Source organism: Plectropomus leopardus, chromosome 12 (genome assembly GCF_008729295.1).
Source record: "Plectropomus leopardus isolate mb chromosome 12, YSFRI_Pleo_2.0, whole genome shotgun sequence".
In the NCBI taxonomy this organism is placed as follows: domain Eukaryota; kingdom Metazoa; phylum Chordata; class Actinopteri; order Perciformes; family Serranidae; genus Plectropomus; species Plectropomus leopardus.
In genome coordinates this window covers 20,999,809-21,009,592 of record NC_056474.1, presented here as the reverse complement: position 1 = coordinate 21,009,592, position 9,784 = coordinate 20,999,809, and the positions used below count along the sequence as shown (strand labels likewise).

Here is a 9,784-nt window from a genome sequence, read left to right as displayed (position 1 = left end):
GTTGTTAATTTCATTCATTGTATTTTAATAGTAAGTGTGCTCTGGCAGCGCATGTCAAATGTCTGTTAAAAGCCTGTTGAATTGAGAGAGAGAGGGAGAGAGAGAGGGAGAGAGATGGTACTCTGTATCCCAGCATCCATCGCGGCACCGCCCCTGATTATCTCACTGACGGTCAGAGGGGAGGCCTCTTTGCTTCTTGCTACATCAAAAACTTTACCACTGTGCACATACATTGTGGTAAGTTCCACTAAATGTCATTTATTTGTTGAACGATATGCTTTCATGGGCAAACATCGTAGTTTTGTTTTTGTATGACAGCCAGCATAATTTAATGAAGGTTAGCGTATCTAGGTAACCAGCTGCCCATCCCAGGCGGCTGCATGAAGCAGCAGCTAGCCCAGCTTTCCGGTGTCCGGCTCGGAAAAAAGCTCAGCTGTGGGACTTGATAGCTTGTGGTTTGAGGAGACCGGGTGGCTAACATTACTATGAAGCTGCAGCTGAAGGACGGTAGGAGTATGTTGGATATTTCTCACTACGTAACAAGCTGGACACATATCTTCCATAGATGTATCATTTTTAAAATGGGCTAAGCCGTGGGGCTAACATTAGCTGACTTCGCATTGACCAGACAGCCCTCCTCTGCTAGCTTAACCAAGTTAGCAAACCTGAAATGGTAAACGTTATCTTACTGAATGCTGCCAGACTTGTTAGTTGGGTTTTTCTCGCATCCTTTATTAACAGATCATTGTTGCGTGCATCTGTCTGATGTGTATAATCATGTCATGTGATCGGCTTTAAGTTATTTTTGGCAGTGCAGTGAGGCAGTTAATATTGTTGCTAGCCGAGTTCACATTATCTTGCTTTAATGGAGGCTCTCTATATATCTAGCAGTTTTCTAGAGCTAAAACTTGTGGCAAACTTGGTGATGTTATGAAGCTGAATGAGTTGCATTGCTCCATGTTGCTTAATCCTTACACAAGAATCATTATTGTATAATTAACTCCCGCATTTTACCATTAAGTCTGAGCTGAGGTTGGTACATATAGTCAACTGATTATTTTTGATCCAGTTTGATCTGAAAATGGTACTTTCATTAAGTGTCAGCCAGTCATTTTGGCTATTGAATGCAAAAGTTATTAAAATTCCCTTTCACTTCTTTCTATTTCAGGCCTCCTCTAGTGTGACAATGGAGCCATCAGGAAGCACTACGATATCATCATCAAGCAACCACACCCTGAACTCAACAGGTGGCAACTGTCCATGGGAGGTTAGCGACAAGGCCAGACTGTGCCGCTTCCTCTGCTATGGCTCTGAGGGAGACATATACACTGCCAGAGAGGAGGGTCGTGCCAGCATGGATAGTGCAGGAGCTCTGCTGTCCCTCCTGCAGGAGGGCAGAGGTGCTGAGGTGGTGGAGGAGATAAAAAGGTTCTCTCAGGATGGGAGAGCAGTCAGTCTCGGCCCTTCCTTTTTTGCTTTGGCTGTGTGCTCCCAGCACTCGGAGCTGAAGACCAGACAGGCAGCATTCAAAGCCCTGAAGGAAGTTTGTCGGGACCCCGCCCACCTGTTTTCTTTCATCCAGAACAAGAAGGAGTTGAAAGAGGGTATGAAGTGTGGTATTTGGGGACGCGCCCTGAGGAAAGCAGTGTCTGACTGGTACAATGAGCAAGATGCCATGAGTCTGGCTGTGGCTGTGACCAAATGTAAACAGAGAGAGGGTTGGTCACATCAGGATCTGCTTAGGCTCTCTCACACTAAACCAGCTAATGAAGGTGAGTTTACACAGGCCGACTTTATAAACAGCTATTTACTGGGGATGAGCAAAAACATCATCTGCCTGCTTCTCATTACTGTATCCCTGTCTTGCATTAAATAACTTGTGAAGGTCACAAGACAGTTTTTTTCCGGTTTTCTCGGCAAAGCAGTATGAATCAATTAAATGCAATGTTTACAAAATTGTTTGTAGAATTTCTAAAGAAATGCCCTGCCCAGTGTCTTTAGATAGGGCAATTTAGATATTTTTCAACTGGGACCCTATTTTTCCTTTCTTTTTTTCTTTCAAATTCACGTGTGTCCCCTTGTATCATTGTGTCCTCTCTCTAAATTCTGACATTTTTGTGGGTTCGTGAGCTCTCCATTAGTTATTTTTTTTCTGCAGCAGCAGTTAGTGACTTGCAGGTTGGATAACTTTAATATGATCTGTCAGTTCACTCAGAGTTGATCAGATAAACAGATGAGAGGTGCCGCTGCTGTGAATGAATGCAAACTTTAGACCCAGCAGAATGACCAGTTAATTACCTTGTTATTTACTGCATTGCTAATGTGTCTTATCCAAACCCTCAACATTTGTAAACGTGTCCTAACAAACTGTAAAATGTATACTTTAACTCTATGTCATGACTAAGATGAAAAACAGGCAACCTGAGCAACGGTTTAACTCTTGTGTTTTCAGCTATTGCCTTGATCAGTAAATATGTAACAAAAGGATGGAAGGAAGTCCAGCTTGCTTATTCTGACAAAGAGAAGTCAGAAGAGGTCGGCAAAGTGCTTTCGTATCTTGAAATGGTGGAGAAGGTCAAGCACAGTTGTGATGAAACAGAGGTCATCAATTTAATAGAGGAACACAAGCTGGAGAGGGAACAGCTGCTGACAGATCACCTGAAGTCCAAACAGGTGAGTGGTAGGGTTTGTGCTGTTAGGAAGCTCTGACTTCCAACACTGTAGAATCGGTTGAAAGACAGCATTAAGTCTGGTTTTTTGTCATCTGGACATTATTTGTTCAACTGAGAAAGTTTTTTTTCTGAAGGTATGGAGAGCTTTGTTGAAGGAAATGCCTCTCCAATCATTGCTAAGGATCTTGGGTAGGATGACGTCAAACAAAATTCTTGAACCAGGAAGCTCAGAAACACAAGCTGTATGTGACAGAATCCAGAGTGAGACGGCACTCACGAAGGTAGGACCCATGGATCTTTATAAATTGATTAACAGTTGTCTTATTAACTCACTCATTAACTCACTGATCAAGTACTTAATGTCTGTCTTGAAATCGCCAGGCAAAGATCCAACCTTTCAGCATACTCTTGTCCTCTGAAAACTACAAAAGAGGCCAAGGCTATCAGGGTAAAACAAAATGGGAACCAGACAGCAGCATCCTCAAAGCAATGGACTCTGCCTTTTACAAGAGTTTTATGGTAGGTTCTTTTTATTTTGACAGCTTCTCACAGACCTTCAAAGAAGACCGTAATCAGTAGCATCCGCTAACACTGAACCTCTGTTGCGATTCTGTCTCCAGAACGTGGAGCCTGTGGGTAAACGCTTCGTAGTGGCAGTAGATGTGGGCACATCACTGAGCAGCATTGTCCCAGGGACGTCAGTCAGCACGGCTGTCGCTGCTGCAGCTATTACCATGGTAAGACAATAATAGAGCTAGATATCTACATAGTGTGTGGGTAATTGCTGTCCCAGTTGGAACAGCTGCGTCTGTAAGCAGAGCTCGTGCTGCCCCGTCTTTCGGGTGAAGCCTGGCTCGAGGAAGCGGTCTGTTGACACATACTATAGATTCCTGTGAAATTCCTTCCGTAATGCGATTATCTTCGTCCACAGGCACTCCAGGAGTTATTAGTTGACAGACGTGACAGTTCGAATATTTGAGAATACTTGAGTGTGTAGTTGTGTGTATGTGTGATGTCATACTTTTCTTTTGACCTTGTTGTCTGGCACAGATTTTTGCAAGGACAGAGCCAGACACACAAGTGCTGGCCTACTCTGAAGGAGCTTTGGTTCCCTGCACCATCTCTGCTGACATGACTCTCCCACAAGCAACATTTGAACTGGTTAAGGTAAGTCACAGCATCAAAGAATAATAAATATATTATTGATTAGTATACTTTAGGAATAAGAGAATTTTACAACCATCTGTGACTTCACACTACATTATCTTACAAATTGTATGATGATAAGTATTGGTCACTCTAGTGGCAAATTAGCATTGTGTTCATATTGACTTTAACTTTGACTGGTATCTATTTTTAAAATGCCTTCGTAACATTTCACTGGGGTACACAGTATATGGGAAGTTATTTTTTTGTGTAAAAATAAAACAGCCTACAAAGCCGAGCTGCTGTGACATTGTCTAACATGCAGTCAGCTAAATTACCAAGTCTTGCTGGGTTTAAACATTTATGGCCCATACAATAATAAATAGAGAGGAAATAAAGGTGGTCTTCCATAGTCTTGCAGGAAGACCCAGTGATATTTGTTGCTGCAATGAATATGACACATTAATGGGCTGAACGAAGAAGATTAAGTGATTGCAATTACTATTGCAATTATGGTTAACAATTGATTGCAATTATGGTTAACTGTGACAATGTTAGTACTAATGCTAATTTTCACTTGTGAAAAACTGACCTCAAACTATTAAAACAAAATACTACCCAGAAAAAAGTAAGCATCCGACTCCTTTAAGGATTTTTTAGTACAACCAAAGGCTGTACAAGACTATTTGAGGCGACCAAATTACCATTTTAGTTTTTGGCACTTTTTCTTTGGCCTAATTTTTCATCTCCAGAGTTTGCTGCTTGGTGTTGGCTGGCTGACCTTTATCATCAATACTCAACACAAAATACTTTCATTTATTCTTTTTTAAAATTCTGGTCCTGTAACATTATCCACACCACTTCAGTCGCCATCTTTCTTAGCTCCGCTCCTTGTTCCATCAGTTAAGACTGACCTCTGGAGGCATGTACTGCACACTACAGTATATCAAGGGCATCTCCATATAAGTTTTAGGGCTGTGCCCGACTCAGAATTGTCAATTGAATCATATTTGGCTGTTCAATATAGTCAACGTTTCGTTTGATTTTTTTTCTCTCATGTAAAGTTTCAAAGGGTTCAGCTGGACATTCAGAGCGACAGTAGCCTGAAGTAATTTAGTGAACAAGCTAACGGCAGATCAGCAGTGTGCTACAACATTTTATGCTGACATTGATATCAAATAAAAGCCAGTGACTGTGTTATATGTACTTATTGTGAGCTGTAAATTCATCACTTCTTAGCGGAAGAGAGAAGATAATGTTATCTCAGAGCCTCACAGTGCCGAGCTCTCCCCATCTGTGTCGCTGCCTGCATCTGTGCAGCAGCCTCTACCAAAGAGTAGCATGAAAAACAAGAGTTCTCACTCTGCTCCAAATTCTGGGGATCAAAACTTCTCCAGAATTTAACTGCGTAGCGCACTGGCGAGCAAAAAAACAAAATGGTTACTTTACTTGAAGCAGTCTTGGTCGACTGAGGGGTCTCTGACTGATGAGTTGAATCTCTGACTTTCAAGGTCCCTAATCAGTTTAATAGAAGAAGGAGTTGGCATTGAAACAAGACGGCATTGAAAATCATACGTTTGGGATTTCCAAAAACTCTTTAATGCTGTGATACTGTGATACCACCCAAGCCGAATTCAGTTTACTTAATATATCTTGCTTTTGAGTTCTGTTTCTGACCTTTCCACCATACTGTATGTTCCAGATCCCAGGTGGAAACACAGACTGTACCCTCCCCATCACATGGGCCATAGAGAACGGGAAAGCTGTAGATGTGTTCATCATTCTGACCAACAACCCATTGTGGACGTTTACAGCCAGCCCGGTGGAGTCTCTAAAGACGCATAGACAAGTAAATTTATTCATCTATGTTTGCTAAGGGTATTTAATTGAATAATGTCCACTGTGATAAAGATTGGTTTAGAAAACAGGCCAAACACCAGGTAAAATGCATTTGCAAAATAATGTGAACAGACTTAATCAGGCAAATAGAATGAGGTTCCTTTTCACATTTATATTAATGATATTCCTGTGCTCTCATCATCAGAATGACTTGGCATTTCAACAGTACAGTTTATCATGAAGTTGTGTTTTTCGGGTTATGTTATATAGACACTTGTAAAAGGGCTGAGCCATAGGACTCATTCACTTTTCTGTTATTTTATGAGGGATGCTAAGACACTGTCAGCTGCTCACTTTAAAATCTTGTCTTTTTGACTATAAGAAAAGTGTAAAAGTTTGAGCCAAAATTGGCTTCCATTAGAAACAAGAACAAAGAGCAACAAAGAGCTGAAGAAATACTTCTCCCCCAAATTGCCCAGCTATTTGTCGCTCATCCCATCTTATGTTGAATTCATGAAAAAAACGTTGTTTTTCTCACATGCCTCCATAGTGAACGAGGAATCCTAAAACTGAGAAAATTCTTGATGAAAGGGGGTATGCATTTAACCACAGCAGAACTATATGACAACATCCGTTAACAAACTCACACAACTTGTGCAGTATAATCCGAGCCTCATTAGTATATTGTACCATATCATTTATCCAGTGGTATGCACAGTACTTTAAAAATACTTACATTTTTGCTTAAACTGTGCTATTTAAAACACCTCTGTATAAAGTATCTTGCACGTACGAATAGTGCACCTGGACTTGGATTACACTACACACGTGAGAGTTTGTAAAGTGATGTTTTGATACTGTTTTGCTTTTGTGAAACACAGCCCCATTTACTTCAGTTTTCTGCTTTTGGATTCTTTGTTCATCATGGAGTCATGCGAAAAAAACTATGGTTTTATTTTCATAAATTTTACATAAGAGGGTGAGTAATTGCTAAACAAATAATCATTTTTTTGGTGGCAGTATTGAATCAATTTTTTAGTAAATAAGAATGTACATACACATGCTTCCTGTAAAAACAAATACCAGCAAATAAGTTAATTTTGTATGTGTATTTTTCAACAGAAAACGGGAGCCCATTCCAAGTTGGTCATGTGTGGACTGACCTCCATTGGACACACCATCGCAGACACAGAAGACAGGGGTTTACTGAGCATCTGTGGCTTTGACCTCGGAGCTTTGAGTGTCATTCGTAACCTAGCCCAGGATCTGATTTGATTAAGTATTGGGACAATCTCTCAATCGTGACTTAGAGCACAAAAGGAAGGCACAAAGTGTACCAAGGCGGCTCACTTAGCATTTAGAGTGCCCTAAAACAGCACTTATCCAAAAGATGTTGACATTTACAATTCCAATTTCTCTTTTTGTATTATGTCGCTTACGAGTCAATTGACAAAGTGTCCAGCGGGCTGGACAACACTAAAGAACTGTTATGTGCATATATTTTTTTTTCTAAAATTGGAAGTGATAAGACATGATGTGCCAGTGCATGTCATGCTGTCAAGAGTTTAAGTGCAAACAGCACTCAGTATGTTAAGTGCTTTGATGGCTCTTGGTGAGACGGTAACCCAATGAACAATAAATTCCAGTCAATTATAGGAAGAAGTTGTCAGATTAAATAAGAGGAACAGTGTAAGAGTAAGAATGTTTGAGGCTTAGTGCAACTGTAGGTTTATTTTAAGGGGATTTACTGTCGTTTTTGTATGTATCTATAGTATGATTTTAGCAAGTTTGATATGATGGTAGAAGCATTTTAAATTTGAAAGCCTGTCTCCGTCTCATGTAGCATTATTATAAATAAGTAACAGATATACTGTAAAAGAGAGAAGTTGAAGCAAAGCACCAAACGTGAACTGAAGTGTGTCTGTTGGTTTTTCAAATTCTTTGATTTCTTTGGTCACAAGTTTTTTTTTTTTGTTTTTTGTTTTTTTTTGAGTGATATTAATGTGTAGGATTCCATTTACACAACTCTTGCCTTTAGCCTAGATACCATTTTTAGTTGTTTTAACATTTGTTTTCCCCTAAGCCAATTATATTTAAAACTGTTCTGCTGTTGTCGATTTATCCTATAAAAAAAAAACCCTTGGTGCTCTTAAATGTGATGATACATTTTGGGGGGGATTTTTTGGCGGATTTTTTCTTTGGTGACACAATAATGCCAATGTTTGGGACTGTAAGTCAGTTTACTGTAAATTGGAGAAATTGACTTATTCTTATATTTTACTCTGAATTCTATGCATCACAATTTTGAGTTCACTGTCTTATTATGTCCAGGAAGGACAAATTATAGCTATTTAACAACTGTTTACTAAGACTGAATCTGCTAGCACTGTAATACTTCTGTATTTTTGATGTAAGAATGTCTGTTATGCAAAAACTCACAGATAATTGCGACCTTCCTGGAATAAAACAAATTGAATGTACTTTTGTAAAACCTGTTACTGTAGAGATTTAAATTACAATGCTTGATATTTCTTCAAACAATAAATACACACTGCTGCTTACAGTGTATAAGCTTTAGGGGCCAATTAATTTGGGGGGCAAGCAAACAACTACAGAGGTGTTTCCTGTTTAAGTCAACAGTAAATTGACTAGTATTGAAATTGAATAGTACTGAAAGCATTCACTAAACTTGCCACTCAACTCTGTTGTAATTCACTTTCTGTAGAGGAATAAATTCCTGACCATGTTACTGTGAAGGATGTTTGTCCACACATGCCGATACTGTCGTTTTCAGTGGTTAGACAATGTCCTCTGTTCGGCCAAAATGCTATAAAGCTAAAATATGATTGTTGTTATGTTTGTAGTTGAAAGTCTGACACGAGATAGTTGTATGAGTTATGTTAGCTCACAGTGTTTCACCACCATGATTAACTTCTTTTTCATCATATTGTCTGTTGCATCCATTGTGCTTAACATGTGAGTACATGACTGTAGTGGCAGTGTAAACCCCTAATAAACACTTTGCTGCTCTTGAAATATTGTTGTTTGGCTTTCTTCCTTAAAAAAAGTTTCCATGGTCATTGAAAACCTGGAAAAGTCATGGGCTTTCACTATCACATTTTCCAGACCCAGAAAAGTAATTGAATTAGTACACGTCATTGATTATTGATTAATGCCCCATGTAATGAATAATAAGAGCAAATGTATGATCTGTAGCTGAAAACATAACAAAGCTCTAATATGTGACGTTATGTGTACAATCACGTATGTTTCCTGATTGTCTCTCCCTCAGTGTATGCCAGCTAGCTGAAATTGTGTTTGAACAGAGTCTGGATCTGATATGTTTGAAAAAGCCTGGGCAAGTGGAACAAGGAAAAAACAATTATGGGTCCTTGGAAAGTCATGAGAAGGTTTTTAAATTTTGTCTATGAAAATGAGTGGCAACCCTGAAAAAATCTACAAAAACATACAATTTATCATAGACAGAAACTGTGAAATATAGTTATTCATGGTAGCTGGAGGGTTCTTTTTTAATTTGTGTTTATTAACAGTTTTGAAACAGTTCATTCAGTGGTCAATAATTTCAGTTTGTATGGAAGTGGCAATTAATGACCAAAATTAATAAATGAGAATAATAAGACAAGTATATATCATACAATCAAATCATTACTTCAGTAACAGTGATGGAATTGTACAAAGCCAGACAGACAAACAATACATGAAATAGACACAAGTATTAACACATGCAGGGGTTTACCTAATAGCTGAAACAATGATTTAAATAAATCTATTGTTTTTTGTCATTTTTAAGTTTGATATTGTTTTAAGATATGTATCTAGATCTGGTTTTTTTTTCAATGTGTATATGAGGGCAATTTCTTTAAATATTTTGTATTATGAATATAAAATGTTGCTAAAAAATAATAATTTCTGATTATATTCTGTTCAGTCATGCAGATTTTTTTTTTTTAATTTTGTTATTAATTATTATTACAATATAATTAATATTATATTTCAATAATTGAGTCAAATGTTCTTGTCTAGCTCTGGGTAGGGTTATGATATAACAAAAAAAAAAATTATAATAAAAAATAAAAAGTAGTTACACCCCAGCTACCCAGATACTC

General features: G+C 38.5%; 1 protein-coding gene across 2 annotated transcripts; it reads left to right on the top strand.

The window, feature by feature from the left end:
• Positions 1-165: 165 nt before the first annotated feature.
• Positions 166-8,693, top strand: ro60 (Ro60, Y RNA binding protein). Of its 2 annotated transcripts, none has more exons than XM_042497626.1 (9): positions 166-237; positions 1,169-1,772; positions 2,453-2,673; positions 2,807-2,953; positions 3,054-3,191; positions 3,293-3,409; positions 3,723-3,839; positions 5,521-5,667; positions 6,780-8,693. In XM_042497626.1, the coding sequence occupies exons 2-9, from the start codon at positions 1,187-1,189 to the stop codon at positions 6,930-6,932; spliced, it is 1,626 nt and encodes a 541-aa protein (XP_042353560.1). In that variant the 5' UTR covers positions 166-237; positions 1,169-1,186; the 3' UTR covers positions 6,933-8,693. The 2 variants fall into 2 exon arrangements, with proteins under 2 accessions (XP_042353560.1, XP_042353562.1); XM_042497628.1 differs by lacking the exon at positions 166-237 and adding an exon at positions 441-507.
• Positions 8,694-9,784: the final 1,091 nt, after the last annotated feature.